The 22,626-nt window shown below is 40.1% G+C and overlaps 1 protein-coding gene across 1 annotated transcript; it reads right to left on the minus strand.

Moving 5' to 3' along the window:
* Nucleotides 1-10,791: 10,791 nt before the first annotated feature.
* On the minus strand, nt 10,792-18,002 carry ruvbl2 (RuvB-like AAA ATPase 2). The gene is made up of 14 exons (XM_080436637.1): nt 17,949-18,002; nt 17,314-17,371; nt 16,991-17,046; nt 16,394-16,535; nt 15,958-16,087; nt 15,812-15,878; nt 15,339-15,445; nt 15,130-15,223; nt 14,727-14,945; nt 14,510-14,628; nt 14,288-14,407; nt 12,832-12,961; nt 12,005-12,119; nt 10,792-11,014 (listed from the first exon to the last, which is right to left on the minus strand). Exons 1-14 carry the CDS (start codon nt 17,958-17,960, stop codon nt 10,986-10,988), a joined length of 1,398 nt encoding a protein of 465 aa, XP_080292763.1. The 5' UTR covers nt 17,961-18,002; the 3' UTR covers nt 10,792-10,985.
* Nucleotides 18,003-22,626: the final 4,624 nt, after the last annotated feature.

The following is a 22,626-nucleotide window of genomic DNA, read 5'->3' on the forward strand; positions in this document are numbered from 1 at the left end:
TCCATTTCTGGATGGACTCACAAAGGCTGGATTTTTATCACGTTGAGAGAAGAGCAGGCCTTAGTTCGTCTGTGAATGAAGTACTTTATTGTTCAGGGGCAGTCAGCCGGGGTTGTGTATAAGGCTCAATTCTGTAAAAATAATTCTGCAGTCCCCTTAACTCACTGACACAACACCGACTCGTCAACTAGGTAGACACAGAGCTCCATCCATGGGTGTGGATGTAACGAGAAAACATAATATTTACCTTCACAGGAAACAAGGAAGTTCAAATCTAAAGGCTGTCAGTGTGGTGAGGTTCATTAGAAGAGGCAGAATTACCTTACATGGAAGCCAATGGCACTAATGGACTTGTCTATGAGAAGGCTATGCTAACTAAGTATATATTACAGCTTTGGCTTAAGAATATCTGAAAGAAAAAAGGTTCAAGGTACAGTAAGACCTTTAATTAGGCGGGGCTGTGTTTGAGATGGACCGTCTACCTGAGACCTCCTTCGTGCCAAATATTGACCAAAATCTTTGTTTAGAGGTAAGGAAGAGTAGTGGGCTCAGAGGGAACTAACGGTGAAGAACTGATGCACATTCGTTTTGGGCTATTCGCTGGATAAACCAAAGCACCCATTATAACCTTTTCCCACAGTTAGACCAGTATCTGCCCCTAGATGTTCCAATCTTTGTAAAAGTCAACACACCTAGTCATGCAGCAGACAGGAAACATTGGGGCGTAGACAGGAAAGGGGGAGCATTTCTAACAAGCCATGGAAATTCCATTTGCACTTTACCACTTAAAATCACAGAGGGTGGACCATTTAACACACATTAAATTTAGATTAAAAATAGCTGCTGTTGAATTAAAACAGTATCTACAAAATGTCAACTGTTCAGGAACTATTTTAAGATTGAACATAGAACCTACATATATAACATAATAGAGTAGACTTTGAATAAGTGTCGTGGACCTCTGGTAACATGAAACTTACTCAGTACTTCATGTAACAGCAGCTACGGCATTTAACATATTGTTTCATATTTGGGGCCATGTTGAAAATAAGTGTTTAATTATGCTTTCTCATAATGAATTCTGGTTGGACTACATCTTATGAGGAACTGTTGTTATTCTTTGCCCAAACCAATCATTCAATGTTATTTATATAATGCCTATTTGTTTCAAGACACACATAATAGACAATTCATACAATTCACTCATGAGCAAGCACTTGGACTGACAGTCCAAGTGCTCTCCTTTAACGGATATAAACCTCGAACAGGTCTACAATTAACCCTGGAACACTAACGTTGGTTGCTGATGTCTGAGGTGGGTGGGTTCTTGGGTACCTTCAGGCTACTCAGTGACATCATCGAAGGTAGGCTTGTTTCCCTGCCCCATCCCTGGTTTTTGGGTGATTGGGTGATTTTCACCCGATGTTAGTGATAGAGAGTAAAAAAGAACAGTTGTCGGTCATGTAGGGAGACTGTGCCTTCACTGGACAAGGCTCACATGTCCTGGGAATGGGTGGACCAAAGAAGTTCCTAGCTCCATTATTTATTTATTTTACGAATTATTTGTTAACATTTCACACATTTTTCGCAGATTTTGCCTATTGAGGTCTTATTATGGTATTGCTTTTTTTTATAGTGCCCCCGATGATATTTTTTGTGATATTTTATATTGAAACATAAAGAAGAGTACCTCAATTTGCCATGTATTGTTGTACTTTAATATATTTTTGATGAGAAGTATTTTTTATGGAATATATTATATTGGGTAAAATATACCCAACGTTAGTGATGGTGTGATAATATTCAACGTTAGTGTTCTGGGGTTAAGAACAGGACCACTTTACATTTACAAGGGCTTTCTCCTCACAGTTTTGGCCTTACGTACTTGTGTAATCATCATATTATAACGTCCCTTGCAGAGACTACTGAGAAAAAAAGATTAGAGAAGGAATCCTGAAACCTGGCAACCAGCCTCAGGAAGAGAGAACAATCTGTCTAGATGGAATTCTAAGTAATCTGTGATATAAGAAGTGTCCTCTCCACTGCTATCACACCTCCACTGTGAATCTCTCACCTCTCCCTGCAGGCACTCTCATTACCGTTTCCAACCTGCTTCACGCTCTAGAAATAACCCTCACTACAGCAAACTGAGAAATTATAGTGCACGGAAACCTCACAGAAGTCACCGACTGCATTTCATCTTTACATTTTTGTGTGCGATCTCTTTGCAATAGACAATGCGTAGGAAGTGCAGATCATACTCTGTAAATCTGTATGGGTTATTCCATGGCTTCTACTGTATACACAGAATCTGAGCAATCGTGCAATATTGCATTGAAACTCACAATATTGCACTTTTACGTGGTGGTGCATATGCCAGCAGCAGTAGTACTAATGTTCATTCATAGCTGGACAGAGAGATCAAAGACCTTTCTGCATGGGTGTAAATGAGCGTCAGGCCCAGAGGTATAGACCGACCTTCAGCTCCCCATGCGTGAGACCGCCGCCGTGAGCTGGAGATTCTGCAAGGATGAATGAGTGGCTCTGCAACACCCCCCAAGACACCCCCATCTGCAGTCTTTACTGTATCATTAATGCAGCCAACATTGTGTTCAAGTGGAAAGACGTGATGTCCCCTGCCCCTCATTGTCCACCCATGTGTGTGTGGAGTGACCAAGCAATGTGGTTTCACAGATAACTGAGCAATGTCAATGCAGGAAAGAGAAACGAAGGATGTGAGAAGTCGTGAATGGCATGCGGCGTGTCAGGAACACTATCTACCAAAGTAGTTGCAGCGGCAGCAGGGTTTTCCCCGGCCATCAGACCAATTATAACGATCATTCCTTATTCTCCTCTAGGCACTGAAGCACAGAGCTCAGGGGTCCTGATGAGGTCCCAATGCAATCAGGGATTAATTTAATTTTCATGCTTACTAACAAGGATGTAATGTAAATTGACAGTGTACATAGTGCTATAACATCCATGTCAGTCATACACCACGATTGGATTAAAGTTTCATCGGCGGGGGGAGTGTGATTTATAAATACCACAGTTTCCTGAATTAAACATAAGCTTATGCTTGACTTGTCCTCAAGTGAATGATGTCGGCTGGGTTTAGTTGCCATTTTTAGCTTCCAGGATTCCATATTTAGAAGAAATGTTTCCACTCTTGCGTGAGCTGATTCAGAAAAGCCTCCATAGGCAGTTTGTGTGTGTGTGTGTGTGTGTGTGTGTGTGTGTGTGTGTGTGTGTGTGTGTATGTGTGTGTCTCCACAGAAGCATCTGTATTCAGGTCTCATATGCGTGTGAGGCAGTGTGTGTGTGCGTGTGTGTGTGTGTGGGGGGGGGGGGGCTCAAGGGGCTTTGTGAATGACTTGTGTCTCCATATAATGCAGAGTGCAGTGCAACAGAGAGGCAGGCAGAGGCAATGAATGACATGAGCTCAGAAGAGTGAATGGAAGCTGAGCAATAAATTACATACAGTACACGCACACACATACTGTACATTCACAAGTACAACAATAGATTTCTGCTTATTGATGTAGTCACATGTAGTTGTACAATGAAGCTCATTATTCTACACACACATATAGTGTGAAAAACAACAAATGTTTGAAAAACAACAAATGTTTGAAAAATCTGAAAAACAAGTACCGGTAATAAATATATAAACGCACGCACGTGCGCACACGCACAGACACACACACACACACACACACACAATTCTCCACTGTTACACGCTGTAGTGAAACTACTCTACAACTACTTTCAAAAGTCATGGTCAAGGTGTTCTTTATTGTTACGTCTTGTGTACAGGTACGTAAAAGTAAAAAAAATAATCTTTGTGTAGTTTTCTCATTATAGTAGCATTAGTAATAGTGATTGGAGAACAGAAAATATATACAGCAAGAATGAAAAAGTAGGGGGGGTTAACAAGAGTTTAGAGAGAACTGTCTACTACTATAACTACTACACACTACTTTAAGTACGGTGATATCAATTATATTATAGTGATGCTCATTTCAGCTGTGATAATTAATCCATCTGTTATTTTTAAGCAGATAGCAGGAAATCAGCGAAAATCACAGAGGGAAAAATAAGAGCCATATTCTTCCCGACTATAAAGGATCACATACATGCAACCATCAAAAAGGCTCTCTCTCAGTCTCTTCAATCCCTCATCACTTGTTCTCTCATTACTGCCTCCTCTTTCATTGTTGTGTCTCTCTTTTTCAGACAGACGGATACAATCTGCACACACAAGCAAAACATTCAGTGTCAGGCTGTGCCAAAGGGTCTACCCCTGTTGACTTTAGGCCTTTGGCCATTGTTGCCGCTGCCAAGCTGTAGACTGAAGTGGGTACTTGTGCCACGTACCCCCTCCTTCATTTATGCTCAGTCGTACCACGGTGTCACACGACAAAAATAGTAGATCTAAAAGCCCATTGCGGGAGCTTGGGTGGCGCAGTGGTAAAGTGCCTGCTCAGCACCACAGAGGTCGTGGTTTCGAATCCACTGTGGTACATGCGGCTTTGTCAAGCGTCTACTCTATACGAACACAACTGGCCGATGTTCGGTGGAGGGAAGCCGGGCGGGGAGGGTGATAATTGTCACTGCACGTATTCCTACGGGCTGGGGGCGGTACCTGTCAGCAGGGAGTGTTGGGTGGGAGGAGTAGGACGAAGGCTCTACGTCCTCCCGGTGGGGGATCCTCACTGGTAGGTGAGTCAGTAAGATACAGCAAAACAAAAGTGACAACACAGAAATGTGTGTGGGGAGGAATCAATTGGCATAACGACTAAATTAGGGAGAAAGTGGGTAAAAAGCTAAAGATAATCTGCAATGCGTCGTGAGCTCTTACATCGGCTATTTCCGGCAGGCAATACCGTCATATGAAGTATACAGTATGGACTTCACTTTCTTGCCCCTTTTATAAACAGAGGAAATAGAGGCCAAAGAGAGATTAATTAATTTTGGTAGCTAAATTAGATTTAGTCTTAGTGAGTCTTAGTCTAGATGAAAATGCGTATTCGTTTTTGTCATATTTTATCCCTGACCATTTTAGTCCAGTTTTTGTTCAGTTTTACAAAGTCACGCTCACTAGTCAGGACTAGTGAGAAAGTCAGGACTAGCGAGTGTAGATGTAGACCAGGTTTTGCAACCTGGTAAACCTAGTAAAAAAAGCCAAAAACATATAGATTGAACTTTACAGCAAACTCACACATAGGATAATCAAAGTGACCAAGAGCTACATATACATACTGTTCCCTGTTACAACTCACTACCTTCAGCAACAGAAACAACACTACACAGTGTAGATTCACACCAGCCTTCAAATCCAGAGCCAGAAACACTCACTCACTGAAAATAGAGCAACAGCAACACAATATGTCAACAATAGAACAACAGCTCAGCAAGAAATTAAAAGGTTGTTATCCTTTGAGAAAGAAAGAAAGAGAGAAAGAAATAATGAATGAATGAATAATGGACATGGGGAATAGGCCTACATAGTTTTTTTTGCCACCAAGCCAGTCATGAACTAATTACAGCCACCCTGTCACAACTCACAACCTTCAACACCAGCCACAACACAGACAAACAGTAGATCCACATCAGTCTTCTATTTCAAATGAACATTTGGAATCGATGGCTGTTATGACAAAGCCCAAAACCTCTAGCTTGAACTTCCACACATACTGTAGCATAATTGAAGGGACCAAGAGCCACATACACATATACTGTTCCCTGTTACAACTGACTACTTTCAATGGCAGCAGACACAACACAACATACAAACTCACAGTCACTAACACAAACACAAACACAAAGACAAACACAAACACTGAACATGTTTCATTGCCACCCAGTCATTGGGTCCCAAAATCACAGCAATAATACAACAGCTTGAATCACTTCATTACACACAGTATACAACACAGCAGCAGCAAAGAAATAAAAAGGTTCCTACCTTGAGCCGTCTTCTACTTGACTTCATCAGTTGTGTAAGTGGGTCAAACTTTGGAACCCAGGGCTAGAGAGATAGAGTACCCCTCCAGTTCATCCCCGGATGAGCCCTCAACCACTCTTGTCAAATATTTTGAATATTTTTTTTTTCCTCCTTTGTACTGTACATAAAGTGTTTAATACTTCTTGATGATATGTATTTTTATGCTATGTTGATGAATTGAATACATACTGTAGGACCACAATGGAAACAAGTTTCCAGGGCGTTTTTGTGTTATCCTTTTAGCCTAAATGTCTGACTGTACCTCGTGCTGTTTACATTTCTGTCTAATAAAGTATTCAATCAATCAATCAAAACATGAAAATAGTATTTTTACATTTTATGCTTTTATTACGAAGTAAGTAAGTAGGTCGGAGAGGCTTACTGTTGGCATCAGCAGAGAAACGTGGGAGTCTATCCCTGTTACAACAATACGCCAGAACCCTGGGAGATGGATTGCTGAGGTGGAGTGCCACACCTACCATCAGCTCCCAGTACTTGCCACACGACTTGTCGCATGCAAGCCGTGCTACTCAAACGCTGAGTTGGCGGTGCCCGGGATCAAATCCATGACCTTGTGGTCCAAAGAGCTCTGCAGACTGAGCTACATGGACACAGGTTTTATTACTGTAAATGGTCAATTGTGTAATAATTACTGCCATAATGGTAGAACTGCACTTACAAAAGAAAATGATAATGCCTAGATTGAGCAGAGTACTTGTTATATAGACATGTAGATATACATATAGCTATATGACTTGTCCTTCAATGGTCAAGTGAAGTGTTGTAAAATCATGCTTCTTCCAGCTCAGAAACGTTGCTAAAATCAAGTCCTTCGTTTTGTCATCATTTGCAGACCTTGAAAATGTCATTCATGCTTTCATTTCATCAAACAAATAAATAGTTTAATAGTAAACATGGTTATCTTGCCAACAAATATTGATTTATTTTTTCCTCCCTATCTGGTGGTATTACAATCAAACACAGCACATCACGTCGCAGCACACAGTGCTTTATCGTGACTAGTTTTGGTTTACCAAGTAAAATAATAATAATACTAATTGCAAGGAAATCTTCATGCTAAGCGACTAACTGTAGATAGCTAACTGCTCACCTGGAGAATAAACTCAGTTGCAGTTTGTTATGAAGAAAATGTACTTCTCTTTCAACTGTCACACACGTGACACAGCCGTTTTAACCCCCTGACAACTCTACTCTACTTCCATGAGGTGTAACAATACATTATTAAGTTGTTTATTTCACTCTTTTACTTCTAAACATCATGAAGCTTTGTGTCGAACCATAGTGTCAAACACCTGTCAGTCTGTCTGTTTGTAGCATAGTATAGGACCCCAATGGAAACAAGCCAGTGCTTTCTTGAGTTTAATCCTTTTAGCATCCTTTTGTATTGAACTGTACTCTCTGTGCTTTTTTTTCGCAAACTGTAAATAAAGTATTCAATCAATAAAAAAAACAGATGTGGGGGGGCGGGGAAACCGGAGGATTTCAAAGAGTGCATAAAGCCTGCTTAGGAAGTGTCTACCAATAACCTGCCTTCACAGAGTGTCTACTTTCTGGAGTATCTGACATTAAAAGATTATTTCGTGTCTCATCGCTGTTTTGCTTTTTTTTGGTTTGTTTTGCTTTTGGATATTTTCCCAAGAGGTTAAGCAAGCACACTTTAAATGAATAAATAATAACTTCGAGAAATATTTTCTTGTGTAATGTATCAAAGAGAATACAATCAAAGTGAAATAAGACAAAATAAGCCATCACACTACATAGGCAATCAATGGAACTATTACCTTATTATTATTTTAGATAGCTGTAACTTTGTTTCAACAGGATATGTGCTGTCTTACAAAATAATAATAATAATATATGTTATTTATGTATTTATTGCTGCCTAATAGTTTTTATTTATATTGTTAATGTTTGTCACCACTGAAGTAAAACAAACCTATATTTAGATTTATGAGGGTAAAAAAGTTCCAAATGACATATTTTCCATCAACCAAAATTTATGTTCAAAACAACTCTTGATTGGGCCTTTAACTTTTGGTGTTGGTTGGTCCAGACTCCAGCGGTTTGTGAAATTAGTTCCGGACAGACACAAAACACACGCACGCAAGCAAGCACATTCATACATATTCCGACCCTTTTATAGATGGCTAGCCTCATGAAGAGCCACGCCATGAAAAGAAATGACCTCTCTGTAGGGGCCACACTGATTCACTGCTAGAGTCACTACAGACTGAATAATCCATTCAGTTAATCACACCCTTATTAGAAACCAGCATTCGCTGCTTCATGAGAACTTGAGGCAGTGTGGAGAGTGTTTTGGTATCTTTCTAAACAAGATATTGACAGTGTCTGTTAACAATTGTTAGCGCTGATAACCATGTCTCTCAACACAAGAGTTGATTCCAGCTTAATGTTATTGGGTCCCTGTGGTCCAGTGGTCAAATTCAGGCTGACAGATGTATCCCTTTGTCATGCCTTTGTGTCAGTTGAAAATACCATAAATCAATTCGATTGATTAAAGAGTCAATTCATTTCATGACTGATGTGATTGATCCTAATGTGGGTACTTTTAACTAATGAAATTCATACAGAAAGCCTTGTTAGGCCATCAGAATGTCCGATGACCCTTGACACTGTCAATGATGTCATGGCCTTTACTTCTTTATAGCCGTCTTGCTGACACAAACGACAACTGCAGACTGCAGACTGTGTTTGACAGGATCCCCTATAGGATGATGTTGGAGAGGCGTGTTCATACGTAATTACTTCTGTTATTCCTCTGATCTTGCTATGGGTGCGAGCTATGTCAAAACAAATCTACAGAGAAATGATTGATGTGGTTTTGGCTGAATATTAGCATGGCCTGATAAGGTTGGAGAATACCATTCAGTTACACCCAGTTAGAATATATGGCTACCTCATGAAAAATGTAGCCTCATGTTGTACGTGTAAAGCCTTATAGCGTGTGGACTATGGCATTGGTGGGAGCCACTCCAAGATTCTTCTAATGAGGTCCACTAGCAATGCTTTGGGACTCGTGACATAAAACATTTAAATAAAGATATTCAGGACTAGCATTAGAGAATCGGTAGATGTTTGCCAGCCCAGAGACTATACTTGCTATAATTAGAGTTTTGTTGTGTCTTTGTTCTTGTGCAACACTGAGTTTCAAGATTAGTCTCTCTCCATTTGATGCCTGTCCACCTGATGACATATATATGAGATATACGTAGAAGACATTAGGCTGGTGCTGTAGTAGGCCCTACTTACTATTGTGTTCTGGGCATTGCTCTTGCCTACAAGTAAGATTGAAATTCTAATGGCTTATACAAGATTATTAGTTGACTTGGCTCATTTAAGAGGAAGTAGATTCAGAGATGGTGTTAAAAACAGAGAAGACATATGGTTACAACAAGGGGGGGGGCAGCACGCTGTGTCAGAACTTGTAGGTCCTTAGCACGTGCACACACACACACATACAGAAAACTTCCACTGGAACCCAGCGACACATTGTCACTAGACATTCTGCTCCAACTGATTTGGCAGCACAGGAAAGGCTTCCCCCATCCTTTATGCAGTCATACACCACATATGCAAACACCTGTTCCACACTCCAACCACAATAAGATGTTTATGGAACATAGGCAGCAAGGTAATCCTAACAAAACTTTATTCACTTCCACATAGGAGGGAATCTGATGTTCTGTCGCAATACCAAGCTTGTAATATGGAAAAATCCCAGCTTAGGTACAGTACAGTTAGGTATGAAGAAACCATAACCTCTTATTAAGAGAGGACTATATAAAATAGCTATTGGTGGAATAAGTTGAGATTTCCATAGAAACACCTGCAATAATAAATATTTGTGATTCTAGTAAACAAAGGGGCTTTAATGTCAGAATTTGGGAATGAGAGGCATGTTAGAGAAATCCAACATCTGTGGACAATTCTCTCATCTTACTGTTGAAGCACATTATGCAAGTACAATAGAGATGTTAGAGCGCCACCCGGTGTCAGTAATATCAAACTTCTGGGCCAGAATTTTTAGCCAGAAAAGAATGTAGCTCGCTTTAACTAATTTGTGTTAACTAATAAGTGTGTAACACTACCGTAATAACTATTCCTAATACTATTTTCTCCAAAGCTACAGAGAAGATTGCAGTCTAAAGGATTTGTTGTGTTAGCTGTAATTTTTAAAGGTCTACAGATTGGTGCGGGATAATGCATAATATTGCATATCACTCAAAACACCCGTGACTGATTTCGGGGAGGACACTGAGCGGTCTACAGGCAAAATCGTTTATTTGTTTTCTCAGTAAATGTCACAAAAAAGCAGTCAAAACCATGCCAGCTAATTTTCTTTACTGTTGCAATGGCAACATATCAGAGTTCAAATGGTTTAGATTATAGGAATCACCTATTCTTATGGCAAAAAAAAATAGTTAAATATCTATGAATTCAAGGAATCTCTATGTATGCCTGTTATTGAGATATATTGGCTCAGCCAAACAACTTCACACCCCGCAGGCGTATTGCCTGTATTAGTGTTAGTGTGAAGTTGATCGGATGAGGACAAGTTTTACACAACCATCAGGATGCAACATTTGTAAGGAAATAAAAAATGACAAGTGTATATTGACAAAAGGTTGGTTTAATAAACCTGCTAAAAAATAAACCGCATTTAGAGAGAAATAAACAGAAAAGGAAAGGAATGGGTATTCCTGCGACAAGGCCTCAAAGATAAGTTGTCAATACATTGTGAATTAAGTTCCATGAATTTAATTCAAACAAACCATTAGAAATGAAGAAATCAGTCATCAGGATAATCTCACCCAGACAGCCTGTGAGACTTAACTAAGACAAAAACAAGTTCACAATGCAGTTCTGAACTGACTCAATGACGAACCAGTGGCAACATGAAAACTTTAACATGAAAACTTCAGACAAAATATTTTCTTCATTGTGAAGTGTCCATTTGAGGTGTTTCTGAAAGAAGGAAGAGAAACAAATGTCATGTGGATCTTATAGTCATGGAATTCAGGCAACATGAAATGTCACAGTCAATGGTAGGGCTGTCACGATAATGTCATTTTACTTGACAATGAATTTTATTACAAAATAATTGCGATTAACGATTTAATTATTTCTTTGGCATTGAACATCGGAACATATGAATACAAAATACATGTCTTAGTTTTGCTTTTAGGCTTCGTAAGCAAAAGTTCCACTGGGCAGATATGACAAATAACTTAAATATACATATACATATTTAATACCCTTATCATAAAGAAGATTGTAGAGCTGCTATTTTTCAAAAATATTTGAAGATTTATGAAGGATTTTCAACATGGAAACGATTATGACGATTATGGCAAACCTGAGGTTTGGGCCGCTATGCAGCCCTAACATCTAGAGTTCGGGGCGCTGCGCAGCCCTCACACCTGGGTCGCACCGCCGATCCGACCAATATGTCTGAGTTATAGTTTCAGGGGCTTTGTCAGAGTACCCGTTGTACCGAGTGAAGACCCACCCTCGATGCGGTTTCAGCCAATAGCATTCATTTCCATTCGCATTTCGGACCGGATATCAACCGGATATAGACATTTGAAATCGCTGCAAAATAGGCTTCATTTACGGTCTGTAAAAACCAATAGCTAGCGCTTTCAGATTTTCACAAATGTAAAGTGCATTATAAATAAAATCCATTATTATTATAAACAGACCATTTTACTGTTAATTGTTTCATTTTTAGACATTATTTGTTTACATTTCATTAAAACACTATCATACTTGCCTGAATAAATTACTAAAATAGCTTATCAAAACAGCAGTTACTAACTCACAGACATTTGAATTTTGTTGGGAGATCAATCTTTTCTATAGATTGATTTTGGCTAGACTTTTCAAATTAATCTGCACTAAAAAGTGATTCAGCACTTGTCCCCAACATGATGACAGGATCAACAGAAAACCTACGTGTTTCATTGAAGAGGAAGGAATCTTGGTACTCCTTCATGTACTGAGAAGATCTAGACTCATCCAGGAACAGAGAGTAAACTCTCTTGATGTCCTCCACCTGCACCTGTGTTCCCTGAGAAAAAAAACACATGTCTTAACTAGAAAGGCGTGCTCAGTCGAGTGCAAATCTCTGCCAGGAGGCAAGCCCAACATTCAACATATAATTTTCAATGACAGCTCTATTTTGAAATCCATGGAGCGGAAGTGAAATGCTCACAATCGTTTGACATGATGCAGACTTTGCTTTCTTATCTAAGCTGACTTAATGGGAGTCCATGGTGAAGTGAAAGTTCACAGATGACACTTCACTGCACACAGTAGACTGCCTGCTCGATGGTTGTCAATTTCACATCAAGTCAGTGGAGGAATACTGGGTAAGAGGGCTGTCAGCACGCGCTTTGATCACTCATACACAGCCGGCAGACATATATAGCAATTGTGTTATAAACGCAATAACCTTGGCAATGAGGGGGACATGTCTGATGTCAGCGCAAATCTTTCACAGATGTTTCCTTGCACATGTCAATTAAGTGATTATGTTTGATAATTTATACTCCATCGTGCAACGTTGTCCCATGTTTGACAATAAGAAATCTACAAGAAATCAACTTGCTGCATTGCAATGCGATGGTCGCTTCTTGTAGGTCTGTTCTTTTTGGGATGCAGTCTTTTGAGTCTTTTTACATATGTAAATAAAACATTGTCACTCCACTCAAAAGGTGGATTCACCAAATGGGATTCTCCCATTAGTTAGTGGTTGAGCTAATTGAGCTCAAGAAGCTTACCCTGCGTTTGCGACACACCAGTCCTGCAGTGCTGATCAGCTGAATGGAGTAGCGCAGTGACGTCTCCAGTCCAATACGGGTCAAGACCGTGAGAGCCTCTTCGCTCAGCTCTACATCCTCCTCCTCACACCTGCAAACACACACCAAGCAGAGTTAGTCAAACGATGGAAGCAGGGAAGGAATTTCACAGCAGCCATGGCCGTTGTTGCCCTTCAGTTTGGCCATATACCAAAAGTTGCAGCTAAAGGGTCCAACAACTCACTTCAACATCTTTGTGATCACAACGCTTTAGACACCCAAGTGAAGGTAATACACAACTCGGCAACAATAACACTATGGTTTACCCAAGCCAGGACACATCCTGTGCGTGTCTGTGTGCGCAGTCTGCGCACGCATGTGTGCGTACGTGTGAAATAGATCATTAAAAACGATGGATGGATATCAGTTTGATAACTTTAAAGTTGAATTATTACCCAAATTAATCTTCAATAAGGTTATTATTCATAAGTTAAAAAAAGAAAATGAACTAACTAACTAACATTACTCAAAGTCTAATCAAAAATCATCTTGAATGAAAATATTATTTTGTGGGGAAAATATAATAAAATAAATAAACCTTTAACGTGCAATGAGTTTGTATAAATATTGGTAATTTTCCATTACATTATTTATTTATCTGATAGTCACACTCTACTTGTACTATATAAAAAATTAAGTCGCTTAAAGGGATATTTCACTTTCAAAAAAGAATTTGGTCATTTTATCGTCTACTCAGGCTTTTGTGAGCCCCCCAGACCGTTTTTAAGTTGCTTGATTCAGTATTTAGATATATGATATTCATTTTATCAGACACGCCCCCTTCCTATACAAACCCATTATAACTTCAAACTCCATTTTTAACATGTTAGAATAATCAAAAACACCCATCCTTGGTTCTGGTGACTCACCCTGCCCTCCTAATGCGTGAGGGGGCCGTGTTTTTTCATTTATTTTTAATATTTATTTTGGAAAATTAAATACAATAAAATAAATGAAAAAAAATGAAAAAAGTAATAGAAAAAACACGGCCCCCTCACGTATTAGGAGGGCGGGGTGAGAGTTTGAAGTTATAATGGGTTTGTATAGGAAGGGGGCGTGTCTGATAAAATGAATATCAAATATCTAAATACTGAATCGAGCAACTTAAAAACTGTCTGGGGGGCTCACAAAAGCCTGAGTAGACGATAAAATGACCAAACGTTTTTTTGAAAGTGAAATATCCCTTTAAGTTAAATTTATTAATACGGTGGACTTTAACTCATTGTTTTATTTGATGGTAATTGTATTCCTTTATTCCCTCACAAAATTGACAAAGGCCTAGTGGCCATGCCCCTAAAATTGTGAAATTCCAAGCCTGGATGGAGGAGTAAACTAAACAAATGTAAGAGTTGGGAGAGATTTGAATGTGGATTCTCACCGGATCTTGAGTATCTGCCGCGTCTCTTTCTCTGTGTACGGGGAGGTGGCGATGATGAGGAGACGGTCTAGCAGGTCGATGGGGATGCCATGAGGGCTCTGGTAGTTTGTGCCACGGATACTGAAAAAAAGAAAATGGTAATTATAAATAGTTAAAATAGAGATGCCATGTACAACATCAGATGAGGGGGTAGTTGGACATTTGGTCAATGGGCGACAGTACCGGGTGATGCCTCTGTTGGTGGCCATGATGAGAACTGGGGACAGGTCACTCTCCAGGGCACGGTTCAGAAAGGAGAAGCACTCCATGTCCAGCATGTGAACCTCATCAATAAATAACACCTGAAATGACATGAATAATGAGGAAATAAATTCACATGCCAACGATTCATGTGTGCCCGCCAAAGAATGTGCAGTTGTGCACACACCAATGGACTTACCCCTGGAATGATCTCTGCCTTGCCCTCTTCCCTCCACTCAGACACTTTAGCATTGATCTGCTCACGGACTTCAGACTTGATCTCTCCGGTGTCTCCAGAGAAGAGGGCCAGGAAGCCCTGTGTGCGGCTGTTGATGACGTCCACCTCATGGAGGGACACTGTGTGGACCACCTCCTTCCTCTTTTGAAGCTCACCCTCTGGACACTGAACAAACTGCGTCTGGGAGGACAAGAGTCAAAGACCATAAAACAAAAGAATATTTCCTATATGACATTTTTATCATGATGGGGCTATTTTGATAGTAAACACTTATTCTCCTGCTTGTGACTTTGAGTTACTGACTTCTGCATTTTAAGTTGCAGTAAAATGTCATGAGCAATAACATTTCCAGAACAAGTGGTACCTGGGCTCCCATGGCGTCATAGTCTCTGGCTCTGGTGAAGGAACGCCCCAGCTTGCTAATCTTGCCAGTGGCTTTGTCTATGGTGATGACATCTCTAGAAAAGATGGAACACGACCAAATCATCTGACTGGCCAGGCTGAATGATATGACCCAACAACATAGAGAACCATAATAAAAGACTAGAAAGTAGAGACAACAGATTAACTCACCCAGCCTGAATCTTCTCCTTACTGAGGCTCTCAATCATCTTGTTGCCCAAGTCATAGATGGTCTCCATCTCAGTCGTCTTTAGAGTCAGTTTGCCCACCTTGGCACCCTGACAGAAAATACACAGTTTAAAATGGTTATAAAAATGGCAAGAATAACTATAGAACCGACAGTTTGATGCTTTAATACACATATTTTCACTTGAAAACAGGATATCTTGCAAAAGGCTCCAGAAAACAGGATATCTTACAAAAGAATCAGGTACACAAAAATAACGTTTTACAATTTCAAATGCAATGTGTAAATTGCCATTCAAAGGGATAGTAAACACCTCACTTTCATCCATGAATCAGCGGAACTAATAATGCTCTATTTGTTCCAATCTGGACATGATGATTGATGCATTGAAAGGAAAATTCAACATTAAGTCATAGCATGTCATAGAGCAGAAAGTCATAGAGCAGAAAGAGCTTACAGTTCCAGTGGCTGGACGATCAATCTGGATCTCCACCACCTCTCCTTCAATGATCTCCGTCTCCTCCCTGCACGACCAAACACACTGTGAAAAGCAATTCATTTCACACACTGAGAGTGCAACTATTATTCTGTCTTCTCACTCACTTTATCCTCACTCCAATGGCCTTTCTAAAAGCCTGGCTGAGTGCCTCCGTCTTGCTCATCTCCAAGGAGTAGATTTCACTGGCGGCCATCGCTGTGAATGGGGTATCAGGGCCAAGAGACTGGGCAATACCTAAATAGATAAATAATTCATTCTCATCAAGTGAGTAGAACGAATAAGACATCCACTTAAACACTGAGCCACTTGACAAATACATTATTTAAAAAAATTGAACTGATCTAAAAGCTCACAATGTGTCATGATGCAACACGTTGTGAGCTTGCAGATCTATTTTCTGGAATTGTTTTTCTTTTTAATGTCAATGACATGCCCAAACACTGGGAAGCAAGGGTTTAAGTGCGTAAAAATACAATAGGTCAATACCAACCAACCACGTAATGACATATCTCAAGGGAAAGCCCCAAAAGTGAACCGTACCCATGGCGATGGCAGTCTTTCCTGTGCCAGGTTGGCCAGCGATCAGTATGGCCCTGCCAGCAATGTGTCCGTCTTTGATCATCTCCAGGATGATGCCAGCTGCCCGACGGGAGGCCAACTGGCCAACCATCCCCTGAGACACCTGGAACACGATGTGTGTGTGTTCATCAACGTCAACTTCACTTTAATGTCAGTCACATCACAAATTTACAAGTGTAAGAGTGGGTGAAATTGTTTATGGTGCAAGTGCAAGCAACCCACAAATTGGAGTTACTTTTAATAAAGAATAAAAAACATGTTCCTCAGTCTCTTGTGCAAATAAAGATAGAACAGCATAACTACTGGTCTTCAAAGGGGACATATGGGTGGTCAACTGTAAACAATGCTTTTATGCACATCCATCCTTGCTAAGAGATTGTTGCATCTCGTGAAGCAGGCTAGGTGTACAGGTATGCTTACAGCCATTTGCAGGGATTAACCCATAATTCATCTCTAATAATTCTGAGTCAAACAGGGATTTATTCCAATATATATACATTTTTTTTTACATAATTATGAATCGCACTAGTAGTGGACTAATTGAAGAATTTAAGCTACCTGTCTTGGCTCCAAAGCATCATCCAAACCAAGGCCACGAATGTGAGAATGTGCACCTAAACACACACAAAGTTTGCACATGAGTTAACTGCAATTACACAATTTCTGTATGGAATTAGACAGATAAATGATAAAAACCAAGAGTCTCCTGCATACGTTTTCCCAATGGATTATGAAAAATAAACAGACTGTGCTTGAATGCTGTAACTGGAGCAGTATAGTAGGTACATGTATCAGCATCATTGATTTGTATCCAAGGTAATAGCTAAACATCTGATATCCTCTCGGTCTGGCTGGCACCGGTCTTATATGTGTAGCCTTACCTATTCTTTCAATCCGTGTGATGTCCCGGACCTCCGGAACCTTTGTCGTTGTCGCCATCTACAATATTGAGGATAAAACAAATAAGAGGGGCGTAACCTTGTGTACAGTAAAACACCCTGTGTTCATTCATCAATTCGTGGTTCATTCATCGATATCGTAGTTACATCCAACATCCAAGTCTAGCCAGCGGTACTAGACGCGTTTGTGATGGTTGTCATAGTGATAACCATAACGATACGCGTGCCACAACAGTCAGTGGCCGAGAGACACATGGGACGCGTGTAGCATTAGCCAGTTAGCTCAGATGAGATCATTCTTTTAGTCTCTAAACTATGGCCAACAACCAATAATAAACCAAAATGACGTATCTAGCGTGAAATATACGCCTTGTACGATACAAGTCTACACGAGAATGACAAAACAGGCAAATGCTAGCGCTAGCCCCACCAACCACCATCCACGTTAGCAAGCTAACGTTAGCGCCATCCAAAGCTTTTGTAGTCTGTAAGAAGTGTTGTAACGCGACAGAGGTATTGGAGGAAAGAAACAATGCATTTCCACGGGGTTGTCTCCCAAATATAGTCATTAAAGAACGATATTCCTCATATTGTTACACATCTGGACGTGAACTCACCTGCGCAGACATACTGGTGGTGAGGATGCGGGTACTGGAGCAGCGCCTGCTTTCAGTGGGTGCTCACCGTAAATGTGTCCGTAGTGAAAGTGTGGTTTCACAAAAACGGCCCACGGTCTGCTGCTATGTGATTCGCACTGGATGTGTGTGTAATAAACATAGAGTTAATAATAAGGTAAATAAACGTGTAACCTCGCGTCACCAGGCTTTCCACAGCGGAGGAAAAGTAAGCTTGTACAGGTATATTGGCTATTTTCAAATAGGCCTATCCGATGGATGTTAAAAGTGATTTAAACAGATTTTTTTTTTTTGCTGGGGACCCCCTGGAACCTTCTCAGGGGCCCCTGGGGGTCCCCGTAACCCACTTTGAGAACCACTGGGTTAGATTGTGGTGGTGGATGTTATGAACTGAAGCCTGCCAGTGCAGCAGCCTGTCAATGGCTTCTGTTCAGTTGCGCATATATTGGCTGCTATAATTATGTTTAGCATGTGTGGGTTATTATTCAGCACATAGTAAGCTACTGGCGCTATTAATACTTTATCATTCATGTGTATGCTTTAGGGAAGCTACAAAGAAAGGTTTGTTTGAAAACAAAGTCAATAGGCTGTAATATGAACCTTGGGGTAAGTGTACACATTTCACTACTCCTAGTTAAATTCAACCAGCAGAGGGTGTGCAAGCGACAGCTGACAGATCACCAACATTTTCCTTTTGGTCACATCTTTGAGAGGCTCTCCTCTGTACCGCTTGACAAAATAATAATAACTTTATTTGTATAGCACCTTTCATACATAAAATGCAGCCCAAAGTGCTTCACAAAAGGATAACAAATAGTAGATTCCAAGAAAAAAAAATGTTTTAGATTGGCAAACATACTAAACAGTAGGCTATAGCCTTGTTAAAGCTATATAAGTAGGGTAAAATAATACAAATTAATCAAATGAAAGAATAATTTAAAAAAAGAGCATAAGACGTGAACATAATAAGAATTTAATTAAATGCCATATTGAAAAAAAGTTCCAGTGGTAGTGTATTCCACAGCTTAGGGCCATAGAACCAGAAGGCATTATTCTGCTGCCATTATTGTAATGGCAGCCTCCTGCCATTATTAACAGGAGGCTGAACATAGCTACTTATTCTCCAGCTACTTTACTTATTATTATGATTCTGTTTTTGCAATGATTTTATTTTGCCTGTAGGTACCACTGTTTAGTCAAAATGAAATATTTACCATATATTAGATATAATATATTTATTATATTTAATATAATAGACAGACAGACTGACAGTTAAGGTACCTACAACCTTCCCAAGCTTATAGTGGAGGTGTTAAGGCCCAAAAATATGCGGTTAACTTCAAGTCATGATGCAAAGGTCCCCTTTGGTATGGAAGTACCTTAGGGCCATAGGAAAACATTTATCCAAAGAGACAAGTTAGATCACCCTTCATTTCTGAAATATACAAGTTTTTTTAAATGGTCGTCAGCGCCACCATTTACAGCAATACAGCAGAACCAATATCTTTGCTTCTGTTAAAGCTATAATAATAATATTGGTGTCAAAGTGTACATGTTTGGGGTCAAGTAATCCAATTCAATAGGTTTCAAGGCAAAAAAACAACCATTTTATCATTGCTATGAAAACAGGGGTAAAATATGCAAATTTAATTAGAAAATTTGATTTTAACAGGGTAAATTTCCATTTCCCCCCCTCTAAAACTTAAATTTAGTTTTCCTTTTGGCATGGAAGTACCTTAGGGCAATAGAGCGCAGAAGTCCTGACGTCACTGCCTGTACAGGGCGCTTTCCCGCAGGTTCGTGGCTTTACTCTTTGTCGTCGCCTTGCTAAACTAATTTTTTTAAGTTTTTCAGTAAAAATAAAAAACTGATCCAAAACAAAACTATATGATATTTCTTAATCATTTCACCCACAATGTTTATAACAAATTATGACTATTTAAATAGAAATAACACTGTCTGTCAGTTATGTAACATAAGAGATTTAAATAGGTTTAAATAGGATTAAATCTGTTTTTTAAAATGGCCTAAATCAGTAAGTCACAAAACCATGTAACTTAGGCCAAAACAAATGCCTATTTTGGCCTAAGTCACGCTAGGGAGTTAGGCCATTATACTAAAAGGGGAGTGAACAGCATGATCCTTTTCAATTAGGAGATGGGCGATTTTACCAGAGGTGGCCAGTGTCATGAGGAGCTGACTTAGGCAAAAATATCATTTTCCTCAAAAAATGACTTAGGCCATTAGTTTAGCAAGGTGACGTTGTGTTGATATCCTCATTGGGGAATCTTAGATCGCTTCATATAAGAACTGTGTTTCAATGTTTGGAACACAGTTCTTATATGACCTGATCTAAGATTCCCAAATGGGGATTTCAACACAAAAAATAAAGCCACGAACCCGTGAAACAGCGCCCTCTAGTGGCAGTGACGTCAGACTTCGGTGCTCTATTCATAGATATAGAAACCTAGATACCTCATTGGCCTCTGCAGTTCATTGGAGCGACTGGTATCTCAATACAAGGCTCTTCCGCAGGGCTGTTTGACTACTGACCAATCACATCGCGTTGACTACTGGCCAATCACAGCGCGTCTAACTGACTAGTTGCTGCGCGGCTGCCTCTTAAGATTGGCCTACCGAACGCCCCCTGCTGAAGCGGAAGGAAGTGATAGGCTAGCCCTGCGGAACAAGGAAGCGCGCCCGAGATACGAACGCTTCAGAGCCGAAGGAGGCGTCTACCTTTATATGTGTGGCTCTATTCACCTGTTTCCTAGGCTGTGTGTTTTCCACTTCCTGTCGATTTGATCCAATGAAATCCAATGAAACTGGTCAGATGACCAATGATATCCAATGAAATGGACAGGAAGTGGAAAACACACAGCCTAGGAAACAGGTGGATAGAGACACACGGGGACTACAAATTTCACGCCCACTTTTGAGACAGCGCCGCTACTCGAGGTCCGTTAGAACGATGAACTGCAGCTGCCAATGCATTCCCTATGAGAGGATATGAAAGTTAGCCTACTTTTAAAATTATCCTGCATTAACTGAAGACGATATTGATTTAAATAAAAATATGTTTCCAAATGTATGGAGTGTCTTTGTCAACATATCTTCTTGTTTTCTTAATAGTTGATGTGTTTCACATTTAATTTGCCACTTTAACGAGTTACCCATAATGCTAACACAGCAGAGGGTAGACAGCACACAGGCATTTCAATGACATCACTGTCTTTACGAGCGCCGAGCGCCGAATGACAGCGTACCCACTGTAGAGGCAGGAGAGGCGGTCGCCTGCCCAACTAAGATCTCGCCTCCCCTAAAAAAAATTAATAACCCGAAAATGTGTCATTGCGTGCTTAATGTCCTCAAAGTCACGCATCCAACAAGCTTTGAACTGAGCAGATTGGACCTTCTGTTCCAGAGATAATGACCAAAACCTATTGAAAACGGCCACTTTCGCCAGTTTTCTGGGTATTGAAAACCTCAAGGGATGCGACGGTGATGCGACCACTTAAAGTCTGGATCTCCGATGCTAGCGGTTTTGACATACTGATGGAGTATATTATAGTATATTGTGGGTAGTATATCGAGATGAAAGATATGGGACATTAAAAAGGACAAATTAAACAAATGGGACAGATTATTAGAACACAAAAAAAATCGCTACAGCCTCAGTAGTTAACCAGTGAAATGACGGTATTTTACAATGCCTCTCATAGAGATTGCATTGAGAGCTGCAGTTCATCGTTCTAACGGACCCCGAGTGTCAAAAGTGGGCGTGGATTTGTAGGCCTTCCGCTTCCGGCCGTGTGTCTCTATAGGAAAGACATTATCCAAAGACACAAATTAGGCAAGACGTCTTTTCTAAAATATGTGCGTTTAAAAAAATGGCCTCCGCCATTTACAGCAATACAGCATAGCCCATATCTCTTCTGTTAGAGCTATAATGATAATATTGGTGTCAAAGTGTACATTTCTGGGGTCAAGGAATCCAATTACATAGGTTCCAAGACTAAAAGACCGAATAGTTTTCTCATTACCCTCACAATGGGGGTAAAATATGCACATTCATTAACAAAATAAGTGTCAAAACAAGGGGACATAAAAATGTTCCTCGTATAAAAAAAACTTAAATTTCGTTTTTTTAAGAGGTAGAACCTCTTATGTACATGCCATGTACTCTATGTGTGTCTGTCTGTCTGTATGTATATCTGTCTGACTGCTATCACCTGAGAGTTATACCTGTTGCTGCCACAAAACATTAAATATGTTATTGGTCTACTTGTCAAAAGATTTTTTTCCCCCAGATTTTGATTGTCTGTTGTAAACATTAAAATAACAAATTATATTGGCAACCTTCAAATACCATGGAGTTATCTGGATGATGTGTGGAACAAAACTCGATTTTGTTCCACACATCATCACACCAGTACCCAAACGATTTTCCAAAAGAGGTTGTAGGAGGCTCTCCACCATCTCTGAACTCAGGGTCATCTCAGTCACACCTCCCCTAGGCATCTTGTACAACTTGTACAACCTGTACTACTTGTACTACTGGTGCAACTTTAAATCTCACTTCCTGTCAGGTCACTGGACTCCCCGTCTCTGTCAAGGCCTCAACAGTATCTCAATAGTATCTATATATACAATTGGCAAG

The sequence above is a fragment of the Gymnoscopelus braueri genome (genome assembly GCF_963280865.1).
Source record: "Gymnoscopelus braueri genome assembly, chromosome: 8".
NCBI classification, from domain to species: Eukaryota; Metazoa; Chordata; class Actinopteri; order Myctophiformes; family Myctophidae; genus Gymnoscopelus; species Gymnoscopelus braueri.

Coding starts and splice junctions, on each gene's coding strand:
- ruvbl2 (XM_080436637.1), bottom strand. Junction 14,629..14,726: donor AGGCAGAGATCATTCCAGGG/GTAAGTCCATTG, acceptor ATGTCATTTCAG/GTGTTATTTATTGATGAGGT. Junction 11,015..12,004: donor CTTCCTCTTCAATGAAACAC/GTAGGTTTTCTG, acceptor TCCTTCTTTCAG/AAACACCTCAAATGGACACT.